At 41.1% G+C, this 13,798-nt stretch overlaps 1 protein-coding gene across 1 annotated transcript; it reads left to right on the top strand.

Moving 5' to 3' along the window:
* The first annotated feature begins 3,965 nt into the window (after nt 1-3,965).
* On the top strand, nt 3,966-11,707 carry LOC117742472 (sodium- and chloride-dependent GABA transporter 2-like). The gene is made up of 14 exons (XM_034549869.1): nt 3,966-4,316; nt 4,422-4,556; nt 4,816-4,956; nt 5,165-5,252; nt 5,821-5,953; nt 7,116-7,250; nt 7,353-7,456; nt 8,051-8,175; nt 9,156-9,268; nt 9,376-9,513; nt 10,042-10,144; nt 10,304-10,404; nt 10,784-10,954; nt 11,156-11,707. Exons 1-14 carry the CDS (start codon nt 4,124-4,126, stop codon nt 11,306-11,308), a joined length of 1,833 nt encoding a protein of 610 aa, XP_034405760.1. The 5' UTR covers nt 3,966-4,123; the 3' UTR covers nt 11,309-11,707.
* Nucleotides 11,708-13,798: the final 2,091 nt, after the last annotated feature.

Genomic DNA, 13,798 nt, shown 5'->3' with positions numbered 1-13,798 from the left:
ATAACCAAACACTGTCTGACCCAACAGAGGGATGTTGAGACCGTTTCGACTCGTCAGACTGTTGCCAGCGTCAACTGTGTCAATGAACCACTTAAGTTTAATGAGGCTGGTGTTGGTTCAAAGTGTCAAACAGAAACTCTCACACTTCTTTTTAAGATCCCGTGCGAGTGCTTTTTGGTTCAGATAACTAATGACTTCTAATCGCTCTGTCTCAGGTCAAAACATCAACACAGTGTATGAACCAGGCTCTGCAGTACTAATGCAGGAAATAGTTCAGTAAGGTGCAACTATAAATCATGTACCAAATGATTGCATGAGGGAGATTGTCCACTAATGATAGATAAGCTGTAAAACAAGGAATTGTCAGACACTATATATAGAAATGCAAAAACACTTGATGGCAGGTAGATACATAATAAATACAACACTGACCCATCTGCTCATCTAGCCTTGGCCATCACAGAGGACCACTGTGATGGCCAAATAAGAATGCCATGTTTCAAAATCTGTTAAAACTGTGTCAACTGTGTAGAGCAACATTAACACGCGGAATCTCCAACGGAAGGGAAACGAGACATCATTGCCATATTTAGAATCATACTGCCTGGCTGTATCAGAGTCATTATTGTGACAGTTGCACTCACGTTTCCCATTTTAAATGATTCATCTAACTCTATCCCGGTCTCTTTTTTTTTTGTATCCTCTCGTTTCACATTGCTCCATGGTGTGTGCCCTCTTTTACCAGTCAATCTGTAAGCTATTACCTTGAGGGCAGTCCCCATCCTGCATCTGTGCTGACCCCAAAACAGTAGTGTGCCAAATGCCTTCCCAGCAGGGGGTGATGTGTGATAAATCAGGCCAGTGTAACACCCTCGGGCAGTTGCAGGCTGCAGACCGTGTGCCTCCGTCTGGAGGCCCTGCCTGTCAGCCCACCACTGTGGACTAGCATGCTCATCACTGCAGCATCCCTTCAAAAACACGGCCATTGATGACCTGTCAAGCAGGAGGGGGGGGGGGGAAATGCCCCTCCAGCAAACCACACCGCGCGCGCGCACACACACAGGCCTAATTATGTCGAGAAGAAGCCAATGCGCTTCACCTGGAGCGCAATCACCACACAGCTGGGAGCTTTCACTGCACAACAAGTAGCCGGGCCCACGGCTCCCAAAAGCCTACCGGCCGCAGAAAAATACAAACACGGGGATCATGCTCGAGATGCGACGTGAGCATCCGTCGTGTGCAAAAAAAAAAATCAAATGAGCTCTGTCCTCGTCATCTTCGGAGGGCTTGCTAGTGCAGGCCGAGCTCGGCCACTTCCGACATGCAGGCTGAGCCGATATGCTACGCGCTCAGAAACGGCTCGTTTCTCGTGCTTGTGCTATTTTACACGGTGGAGGCATTTTTAGGAGGGGGGGGCGGAAATTACACACGAGCCCAATATGTATCTCGCACAGCTGCTGGAATGACCAACCTCCGGCCTGCTAGTCCCAGTAACTCTCAGCTCAGACGGTGTTAAAAACCCAACGCGGCCGTATTGACAAACGCCTCTTCTTGCCTTACCTCGATTCTCGTCGCGCATGGAGTTCTAATCTTCGTGAAATCGTGTCCATGATATGCTCTTTTTTTATTTTTTTAAAGGGGGGTTGTGGGGGAGAGAAGAGAGAAATAATCGTCCCGTCCGCTATGGTCGCAGCATCAGCAGCAGCCCCCGTACAATGAAGCAGTGATGGCCGGTGGTGATGATGCTGGGAGCCCCGCCCTCCTCCTCCTCTAGCAGTCAGAATGAGCTCACTGGTTTCCAGCTCAGCCGGCTCCTGTGTAGCCGCAGTCCATCAGCGCACCGCACAGCTTCTCCATAACGTTTCTCAGTGGTTCGATTATGCGAAAGAGAAGCATTACAACGTGTCTATATATAATACATTAAAGCGGTGCAACGTGATGTGTTTTCTTTCTTCATATTTTCCTTTGGAGAACGTCATTACAATGGTGCAGTTGCCCGGTGTAGTTTTAGTAAAATAAGTCACAAAACTTGTTTTCCTCTTTCCTTCAATAATGGCTACTTCTTTGTGTCAGACATTTAAAACTAAATGTAATTCTTATGGGGAGAATACTGTTGGAACATAAGTTTCAATTGGTTTTCCAGTCCACAGATGTGTTAGTGACTCTCGATCATTTTTGGGAATCGCTTTCTCTTGTAACCCCTTTAGTCTAAGATTGAAGAAGTTTAAACTGTGCTAACCCTAGACTATAACCTTTTATTTATATTGTGAAGTTTGAAGAATAGCTTTGGTATAAAGCAACACGCCTGTTAATGCCAGCTTTTTTTCTAATGGGCATTATTAAAAGACACTGAAATGTCTTATTCTGCATACAACACTGAAATTATCTGTAACTTTCCTAAAATAATATGATGTTTCAGACGGAATTGATTACATATTGTTTTGAAATCAAATTAGTTAACATCTTTGCTATGAGGGCTTTTAGGTATACAGTAATTCACTCTGGTGGACGTTATATGTTATGTTGGGAGGATGAACAAATGTAACTCAAAATGCACCATTTCAAAAATGGATATGTATTCTCAATGCTACATGTTTTGCATTGCAAAAGCTGTAATTGAATTGAAATGTGTAATTTGTAAATCTGTTTATTCGTGCTCTCTGTGATGTACAATAGCACGTGTTGCATAAACTGCCACCTAACGGTCAGTTCCAGCAATGTTGGTGTTTTCTCCTTCAGTGGTTTCTCCAGACAAACAAAAATCAAAGTTAGAATATAGAGTACACTATTAGAATATCGTAGTGAATGAGTCATTAATTGTTGAGCCATCAGATTGATTATCATCACATTGTTATTATACTGAACTGAATTAACTAACTTTTGTAACTGAATGTTGTCTGAGTTAAAGAACCAAGGAAGGCAAACAACTCACACTGGTGACGTTTGATTAGAGAAACCATACGTATGCTTCCTTTGACACCCTCTCCTAATGCGCATACGTATCTGTAACGTTATACAATCAGGGGCGTCTCTAGACCCCCTGGGGGCCCTAGGCAAGAAGGACCATGGGGCCCCCCAGAATCTGCGGAGTGTCTGCTCTCTTATGCGAAGCTGTTTCATTGTGTAGCATAATGCTACGTAGCGTTAGCCACCAAAACGCGGCAATCGGTTGAAGAAATTCTGCGATATGAATTTGGATATTTGGTAATTCATTTAGTTAGTGTTTGGAGCTTATATATTCTTGTAGCCCAGGTTCTGCTGTTTAATTTGATGGCTATATTTGTTTGTGATCAGTGTTCATATGAAGCTTATCTGTTGTTAAATGTTTTGATTTGCACCCGTGCTCATGGGCTAATGTGCAGTAAACTTATTTGGTGCCTGGTGGATGATGTTTGGGATAAAGTGGCAGGCTGGCTGGCAGCACTACTTGTTCATAATGTAACACACATAGCTTCTACATTCCCACTTGCCACTGTCACGTTTTTTCTTTTCATCCTCTTCTTGTTTTTTTTTTCGTTTCGTGTGCCCAGAGTTATATGTTCGCTTCATTTTTTCATTTTGTTTGTTCGTGTTTGACCGGCACCACACGTCGATGCGGGCTAGTAAGGGGGCCCCATTAGGGAGATTCCCGACGTGTCATTGCAGTGTCTACGGGGGTTTCAAGTTGTGTCGCTGATATGGAGCGATATCAGCCGTCTGTCGGGGCCCCCTACTAGCAACTAGCCAGTGACTACTCGGAAAGGGCCATGTGGGGGCATTTCCGATGCGTTGTCGTTGCAGCGTCTAAAGCGGTTCCATTATTTTGTCATTGACGTCAGCCGTCCCTCGGGGCCCCCTTCAGCTCGGGGCCCAAGGCAATTGCCTGGGTTGCTGCGCCTCTGTATACAATGTATTATATATAGTGTGAAAATATAACGGCGCATAGTTTGTATAACAGTATTGCCTAATATCCGTGCCAGCCAACACCATTCTCACTTCAGTTCACCATTCTCACGCGGCGCAGTTCATCTGAAAGGTGGGATAGGTGCTAGACTGAACCGACGAAGCCTTAAGTCTTGGGTAAAGTGGAGGCTGCTGAGAAACTTAACGCGGTTAAGGGATATAAAGGGGGAAAAGACTTATCATGAACTGCAAGAATGGCACCTGCACCGTTTCTGTGCCAAAAAGACACTCACAGAAGACCGAGCTTCCGACAGAGTTGGAGGGACGCGGTCATTGGGGGAACAAATCCGAGTTCATCCTGACCGTGATGGGCGCAATAATCGGACCTGGCAACGTATGGAGGTTCCCCTACCTGTGCTACAGAAACGGCGGAGGCGAGTGATTTAAAGCAGCTGTTGCTCAATGCATATATATATAATTATTATATATAATATTATTGCTCGGTGGAATAGGAAGTAAAACAATCTTTTTTTGTGCAGGTGTGTTCTTCATACCATACTTCTTGTTCATGTTTACATGCGGAATCCCCTTATTCTTCCTTGAGACTGCCTTAGGACAATACACCAGCCAGGGGAGTGTCACGTGCTGGAGAAAGATGTGTCCACTTTTCCAAGGTAAATAAAATGCCTTTTTTTTTTTAAATCTTTGCAAACATTGTCGTTATATTTGTTAAGTGGCTTGTCGTATTTTAAGCAGACATATGTAAACGAACTTTTGATTATATCCGTTGTCACCCGATTGTCTTTAGTCTGCTTTGTCTTTAATCTTAGCATAATGTTTAGTTCACTCTGTAACTAAAAGACAATGTTGAGTGTAACAACTATACATATTATCTGTGCGCCAAACTCACTTGTATTTTGTATTTTTTTTCAGGCATGGGCTATGCCAGTCAATTAATCATCACATTCAGTGCCACCTCATATATTATCATAATTGCATGGGCATTCTTTTACCTGTTCTCATCCTTCAGCGTGGATTTGCCTTGGGCCACATGTGGACACGACTGGAACACAGGTACGATATGTGAAAAATGATTTAAAAAGTCTTGCACTAAGAAAAGTATGTCAGATCCATGGTCTCATGTTGCTGTTTTGAGGGTAATGCAATATTTTTTCAGAATTAGCATGTTATATTATATCTGGGACACAACAAAGCATGTTTTAAGTTCACTTGAAAATGAGAATATTTGTTTGACTCCCAGCGTTTTGTTTTCTTATACTAGACTCATGTCTGGACATCAACCATCCTAATCTGAGCCTCAGCATGAGATCCAGACTGAATACCACTCTTCCTGTTGTGGAGTTCTGGGAGTAAGCATGTAGTCCACTCAAACAAGTTGAATTCAATGCTAACTTTTCTTTCAATCCCTTCCCTTTCGTTCTCCACTCCCTTTCTCTTTTCTCAACAGTCAGACAGCCTGAGTATACCAATGGCCTGGAGGGACAGGGGTGGAGGGACTTGCAGAAAGTGTTCTAACATGTAGTCCAGCCTATACATCATTGCACCACGATTTTGCCACTAGAGGGGCAAGTATAAGGTATACTACCTCACGTTTTGTGGAAGGGCACATTAAAGCTACCATAGGCATCTAATAGTGCTCTTTATCATACTGCTCTACTGAAAAGGCATCATAAAGTCTAGACTTTATCATATTTTTCCTACCATATATACATCCAAGAGAGCACTTTTGCGGCATTTTTCTTTTTACCCTTCCCCCCAGGCGATTTTCTCTCCTTCTGCTTTCTGTCACTCACCCACCATCTCATACTGATGCTCAGTTTTCCAGTCTCCCTCTAATCCTTCCCTTACAACTATGAATACATGTTTTGCTCTCCCTCTCACCCACACCATTGCTCCCCCTGCACCTTCTCTGTCCAGGCGGCGAGTTTTGAAACTCTCTAGTGGCATTGAGGAGGTCGGTAGCTTGAGGTGGGAGCTGGTCTTGTGTCTTATCCTGACCTGGGTCATCTGCTACTTTTGCATTTGGAAGGGCATCAAGTCAACTGGAAAGGTCAGCCAGCTCTTCTAAGACTGAACATATTTCACATATTTGTGTACAAATTAAGTTTTTATGTTATTTTCAGGAATATCAAGTTATTTAAAAATCAAAGTCAAGTTATTATTAAACATTTATGCATGAAACATTTGAAATGCTCTCAGTCCTTTTACTTTTAACAGTAATGTAACAGTAACTTATTACCTTTTTCATTTAGAAAGAAACGTGAAATCTTGATGATGATCACTAAATGTAGCAAGTTGTATGGTAAAATATATTACATATATGTGCTCAACATTTTTATGACATTGTAGGCAGGTTATTTCATCAGCAGATTTTTTTTTATTACCCACTACTTGCAGTTGTTACATTATCACCACCTTTATATGGTGGAGGGGTTTGTGTGTGTATACATGTGAATCTGGGAGCTGTGTGGTGCTAACGAGCCCCTGGTAAGGTCGTCCAAGGGAAGAGTGAATTCTGGACCCCAAGCAGCAAATTACAAATGGGACCACATGATCTATGTTTTGGCCTCAGGCTACAGGTATTTGGACCAGTTCCAATACTTAACTTATGATCCTGCAACTGTCAGTACTCCAGGAACATGTGATGTCCAACAGAAATGGTTTGAATTGACCATACAAGTGGCAAAGAGTTGGTTGGGGGAATATCAAGGATTAGGGTTAAGGAATCCATTATGTTATACTAGGTAACAGCAGTTTTGTGTGTCTTTAAGGCCAGAATAAATATTCACAATAACACAATCCAATGAACTCAGACCCCATAGTTTTGTATACGTCTGTACAGCGTTGCCTAACACACGTAGATGTAAACTTTAAAACATTACAGTGGCTGAGGCTAATGTACGGCGCAGTAATCCAATTGGTGTAAATGTAACATTTCTTACTAAATAATGTATTTGTTCAAAATCAGATGGTACAACATAAACCCAATTAACCATCTACATTGATATGTTGAGAAGTGATTGTTTCAAGATCAATACACCCAAAGAGTGCTGAAACAATTAGTCGATTTAATTGATTTGTGAATTGATGGGAAATTAATCAGCAACTACTTTGATAACCAAAGTAAAAGAAATATTAAGCAAATATGTCAAACCAGGTGTTGCAGCGTAGGATGGTGCAAACTGGCTAAAACTGTCTTTGTTTCTTTTCAGGTAGCTTTCTTTACAGCCACTTTCCCCTTTGTTATGCTGTTTGTTTTGCTCATACGTGGTGTAACCCTACCGGGGGCAATGGACGGGATCATTTACTACCTCTATCCTGATATCTCCCGCCTTTCAGATCCCCAGGTAAGAACATACAAAGGATCTTTGGAGCTCAACCACTGGAGTGTTTTCCCCGACAGAGAGTGATCGTGCACATAAACACACTTATTTGTTTGATATTTTCAGGTGTGGATGGATGCTGGTACTCAGATCTTCTACTCCTATGCCATCGGCCTTGGATTCCTAACCTCTCTTGGGAGTTACAACCGCTACAATAACGACTGTTACAGGTAAGTGCAGGCTAATCTGTCAAAACTGTCCAGCTGGAAATGTGTCCCTGAGGAAAAATTTAGTGTTTCTTGTTCTTTATATAATTTCTCTGACAACATTGGCCGATTACAATCTTCTCTAGTCATAAATATGGTATATTTCATCCGACTGACCGAAGGCATGTATGGCTCCGCACTATGCATTTGAACGTATACAATGAGATATGACCTCTTTCATTGAATTTTATTGGCATGAAAAAGGACTGGCCATGGGAAATTAATGTGTAAGCCTATATCTCATGTTCAACGAGCAGATGTAAAACACCCGACACTCCCCACACCTGTTTTAGGTGGATTCTACATTTTTCTTTTTAAAATAAATGTTAATTTCGAAATGTGCTATTATTGATGTCTTTTTTTTTAATAAAATCATATCGGCTAGTTTGGTTTTCTGTGGTCTTAACTTTAGTCAAAATAATAGGTGAATTGCATTTCTTCTACTGAAAGACAAGCAGTATTATTTCAGGTCTACACATCTGAAATCCCCCCAAAATAAGTGTAGAACTTGCAAAGGATATAAAACATCTCCACTCTTCATTTTTTCTTTCCTTTCAGGGACTGTTTCTACTTGTGTCTCCTGAACAGTGCCACCAGCATTGTGTCAGGCTTCGCCATTTTCTCCATCTTGGGCTTCATGACCAACGAACAAGGGGTGGATATTTCTGAAGTAGCTCAATCAGGCAAGTACGGACTGAGCAAAGCTCAACTAAATAGTGAGCAGGGAAGAGTGATAGAGTGTGCAGCGTTCTCGGGGTGCTTGAATTCTAGATTGACAGACACTGTTCTCTGCATAGACACTACCTGTTGAAATGTGGTAACTGTGCCAGTTTCATTATCCTGATCCCTTTTATCTTCTCAAGCTTAGAAGCTTACTGACAGGCTCTTAACATATTATGTCATCTTTTTTTTTCCCTTTTGATTAGTCTTTTCTTCTTGGTGTTACATTACTCGTATCAAGTGAGCATGATTCATGTTAACTGGCATGCGGAACTAAAGACAAAAGAAAAAGAGTCAGTTTTCTCATTAATCATGAACTTGATTTTATGAATCATGAACTAATCCATGATTGATGTTGTTATTTTGGCAACCACTCATAACTATAACTGCATCAACAGGTCTCAGATGCTGCTACTCACATTTGTCACTTCATATTTAGACATTTGTAGCTGAACTGCACCAACCGTCAATAATTCCCATTTGAAACAAATACAAAACACTTAACACAAAGTTTAGCTTCACTGGCTCCTGTGACTGGCTTTGCGGGGTGTTTTTTTAACAGTTTTCTCTATTCTGCCAACATTACATGAATGCAGCATGAACCATCTCAACAGTTGCTAGATGGTTGCCATAACATTCGGTACACACATTTATGTCCCCTTCAGGATGAATTTGATTTAATTTAGTTATACCCTGACTCTTTAAACTAGCGCCATCATCAGGTCAACATTTTTACTTGTCTATGACTTTGGTCTATGTCTTCAAATTCCATCATATGATGAACATTCAAATGACTGTCTTTTGCCTTTTAATTTATGTTTTTGTTATATCTTGTTCGATTCTGTGTGTGTGTTTGTGTGTGTGTGTGTGTGTGTGTGTGCGTGTGTGTGTGTGTGTGTGTGTGTGTGTGCGTGCGTGCGTGTGTGTGTGTGTGTCTGTGTAGGTCCAGGGTTGGCCTTCATTGTATACCCACGTGCTGTAGCCATGATGCCCATGCCTCAGGTGTGGTCGGTGTGTTTCTTCCTCATGATTATTCTGCTGGGATTGGACAGTCAGGTACCGGCTGAACCTCTGAATGAATAAGCAGAGGAATGAATGAATGAACGCATGAATAAAAGAAGCACTGGTCCTCTTACCTCCCTCTGGTTCTTTATTCCTTACAGTTTGTTGGTCTCGAGTGTCTGATGACATCACTGACAGATTTGTTCCCGACTTACCTGCGCCAAGGTTTTAGACGCGAGCTGGTTCTGCTGGCTATCTGCAGTGTCTGCTGTGTGCTGGGACTCTCTCTGGTCACTGAGGTTTGTACAGTTCTCCCAGCCAGAATGTTGGCAACATGTAAAATATTACAAAAAGCAAAGCAGAGAAAATAAGTTCATTAAAATGACTACAAACGAAAATATAAGTCAATCCAAATAACACACAAAGCGACTGAGGATACAAACAAAAACATAGATTTGTGTTTTTTACGGGGGTTTATGTGCTGAACTAGTAAACCTTTAATTTCTTACACCTGCTAATTGTTGCCATTTCTCTCTGTTTTGGTGCACCGCAACAGTGTCCGCTCGCATTAAAATCCAGTGTTCTGTAGCTATATATTTAAATCATATATTTCACTGTCTGGTCACATACAACATTTAAGATGGATAGTTTCACTTAAGTGTACACTCAAACAACGTTAAATACTGTCACTTATTATAGATATTTTTCATAAAATATTTAAGGAATTGGGAAAACCACAACTTTGAACCAATTGAGAAGCCTGTGAATGCAAGACGCCTGTGAAATGGCATCGCTGCTGTAGCGGTTACCTCTGCCCTTGTGTTTAGGGAGGGATGTACCTGCTCCAACTGTTGGACCATCATGTCTGCAGCGGCACCACCTTGCTCATCCTCTCCCTCTTACAGTCTGTCAGCATTGCCTGGGTGTACGGTAAGTCGGAGACGACACAACCAACCACACAAAGTCGAACGATGAGAAACTTGTCTCACAATTTATTTCAACAAGGCAAAAACCACAGTGTGGACATCTGATATGCAAAACAATTCCTCTAAAGACAAGATTAACCTAATATCTTTTCTTCTCCTAAAGGTGCTGACCGTTTCTATGGCAACATCACCGACATGATTGGTTATCGTCCGTACCCTTTGATGAAGTACTGCTGGCGCTACATCACTCCCTCCTTCTGTTTTGTAAGAGTTCCTTTCGTTCACTGGCGGTTCTTCTATGTATGTTGCTTCCTGTCTACTGGTTGTTCCATTATTAGATGCAGCATGTGATACACATTCTTGAGAGAAAAGGAGGACCAACCACATTGAGAAATATGTGCAGATAAATATCCGTTAATGCACACATAATACACACATGAATAATAATAATAAATAGTGAATCTATTGTATCTAAAGCACTCGTCTTAACTCATCCTCTTTTGAATCTTTAGTTTATTTTTTGCAATTCCTCAGAACAGGTTAGAGTTAAATTCAGTAGGTGTCTTGTCTTTTGAGTTCCACAGTTACGTTAGTACAGAGTGTAACATTTCACACTAATCCACTTTGTCTCCTCTCATCCCAGGGCACCTTCATCTTCTCTATCGTCAAATACTCCCCGCTGAAGTTCAGTAACAACTATGTGTATCCTCTCTGGGCTAACATCTTGGGTTGGTTCATAGCATCTGTCTCCCTCTCCCTCATCCCTCTGTTTATGGTCTACCAAATAAGTCAGGAAAAAGGCCCTCTTCGACAGGTGAATATGCTCCTCTTGCTTCCCTCTGATTTGTTTAGCTAACTTTGCTCTCGCTGATGTTTGGTAAAACTAAAGATGATGGTTGTTTTGTGTTTGTTGGCATTTTTTCAAGTAACAGTACAATGTTGAGTATGTCCATTCTCTGCTACTCAACTGCATTTTACTTCACTCTTGAATCTCTTTTTTTTTTCTTCCCCTCAGCGATTCTTGCTGCTCTGCCAGCCTGTGGACATGGCCTTGGATAGAAAATGTTTTCCCACAAAGGGGACCACGACCCTCACAGAGCTCAAACCTTTATCCCAAAATGGGGAAGTCACTCAGGAAGCACAGGACTTGGCTTGTGCAATGTTTTGAAGCTGTAGTTATTTCTGAGGTACAATATATATATGCACCATTTAAAGCTGACACATATGCTTAAATCCCAAAGGTCATTGTGTTAATCACCGTCTGACGTGTTGCATTTTAATATGTTTTCTTTATGATTTCAGTCCTTTTTTCTTTTTTTTTGTAACTTGAGCTGTTTTATTGTATATGATACATTTTGTATTCTTTATAGTGCAATGCACACGTCTTCATAGAACCTCTGTAAACTATGTTAAGTGCCGTACAACAATACATTTATGTTATTTCAGCTGGATAAACAATACTGTAACTGAAGGTGTGGACACTTCACATAGGTTCAACTTGTGTTTATAATGGACTATAAGTTAACCTGCTACTTTTTCAAGTGTTATTATAATGTATTTTGTCTGCCCTCTGTATGCAAACAATGCATGAAAAAAAATAAAAAAGGATAGCAAATGATGAAAATGATAGTTAAAGTGATCACTTTTTTATTTCATAAAAAAGGTACATTACATTACATGTCATTTAGCAGACGCTTTTATCCAAAGCGACTTACAATAAGTGCATTAAACCATGAGTCCAAACTCAGAACAACAAGAATCAAGCAAGTACAATTTCTTCAATAACGTTAAACTACAGAGTACTATCTGTAAGAGCCATTTAAGTGCTACTAAAGTGCTAAACAACAAAGTGCTATCGGTAAGGGACATTTAATTGCTACTACATGCTAGCAATTAATTTCTACAATGCTGTTGAAGTATCTTTGCCATTAATGAAAGAGATAGTTGGTATTTTTGCTGCATGCACACTTCAAGGACAGGAGAAGGTGGTGATTGAACCACCAACCCTGGGACCCAACGAGAGTCATTATTGTATGATATGTAAGTTCAGAGCTGGGAAATTGAAGGTCACCACTGTGTGACTCAGTATGAACATACTTAAATCACATGCACATGTATGTGGGTGGTGTAGTGGCTAGCACTGTCAATCCCCGATCCTGGGTGGAACTTCAGTGTGCAGTTGGCACGTTCTACCTCGTGGTAGCGTGGGTCCCCTCGGGTTCTCCGGCTTCCTCCCACAGTCCGAAGACATGCAGCTCAGGTTAATTGGAGGCTCTAAATCGCCCATAGGTGTGAATGTGAGGGTGAGTGGTCTCTATGTGTGCCCTGTGATAAACTGGAGACCTGTCCAGGGTGAAGCTGCCTTCACCCAATGTCAGCTGGGATCAGCGCCACGCGACCCTGAATAGGAGAAGTGGTTTGGATAATGGAATACAATGAGATTCCAAAAAAAAATGTTTTCACAGAAACAAGAAAATACAGATTCAATGTTATTGACTATATGGTCTTTAAGAAATCAGAAGTGTGGGGACATTTCCAGAACAGGTGCAGTATTGTTTCTGGTTAACTTCACACAGTGAACACTAACGTACTTCATAAACTTAAGAATATAATGACTGACAGGATATTATCTATGAACTGGAAAGAAACTCCCCTTACACTATTGCTCTGTGGATATTTGTTTGGAATATACCAGGTATTTCCCCTATTAAACTTATCAACAAATCTCGACTAATAGGATACAGCACAAGAGGTACTTGTCTGGACAAATGGATAAAATTGTCAAATCTCATAATTAGTCTCGGGCTTACAAATGGGACATTAACTAAATTATTATATTTCTTTAGGAATCCTAAACAGGGAAAAGCCCTTGAGAACTGAACAATAGCTATGGGACCCCCGACTGTGGCCCACCTGTGGGGCTCAGAGCATCATCTAGTGGTAAGTAAGTGTGAGATGAGTGTGGAGTTTATATTAAAACAAAAAAAAATGTGACCTGGAGAATAATGTTGGTGAGCAGAATTTTCAAACTGAACAGTGTGAGTTTAGCAGAGAGCCATGAGGCCTAAGAAGTGCTGCTCCATGTGAATATAGCAAGAGCAGCCAAATTCACAAATCCATGCATCCAATTTCATCCACACTGGTAGTTATTAGTTAATTGTTGTGGCAGCAAACAATACAAAAAGCAACTACAGAGGAAATTGAGACTAGTGTCAGATGTGTTATCAGAATAATTACACTTTTCCCAAGTGTTTCCACGGGAGTGACGCTGGTGCAAAAAAGGTTTGGGCTGCAATGACCGAGTTGGTTAATGTTGTTGGCAAGATCAATGGTAATATCAAAATTACCATCTGGTTGTAACTGATTAAATATGTGGGGTTTGAAATCAAATAATACATTTTTCTTTACCAATATTGCACTTAAAACCTCAGACTGTAAGTGGGCACTAGTGAACAGTTTAAAACCAAAGAAATGAGTCATTAGATGATGTGTGCGTATAAAAGAGGATAACATCGGATAAAGAAATTCTTAGCTGCAAAAAGCTGTGCAAAATGGATAAATGGACACAACATGCCAAATGTGTTATACACTATGACTGAGTGCATGGAGCTCTCTTCGCTGTTAAAGGATCATTACACTGCTGTATCGTTTAAAGCTC

The sequence above is a fragment of the Cyclopterus lumpus genome, chromosome 14, assembly GCF_009769545.1.
Source record: "Cyclopterus lumpus isolate fCycLum1 chromosome 14, fCycLum1.pri, whole genome shotgun sequence".
NCBI lineage: Eukaryota > Metazoa > Chordata > Actinopteri > Perciformes > Cyclopteridae > Cyclopterus > Cyclopterus lumpus.
Note: the sequence above shows the minus strand (reverse complement) of the source record. Positions and strands in the feature narration are given on the sequence as shown.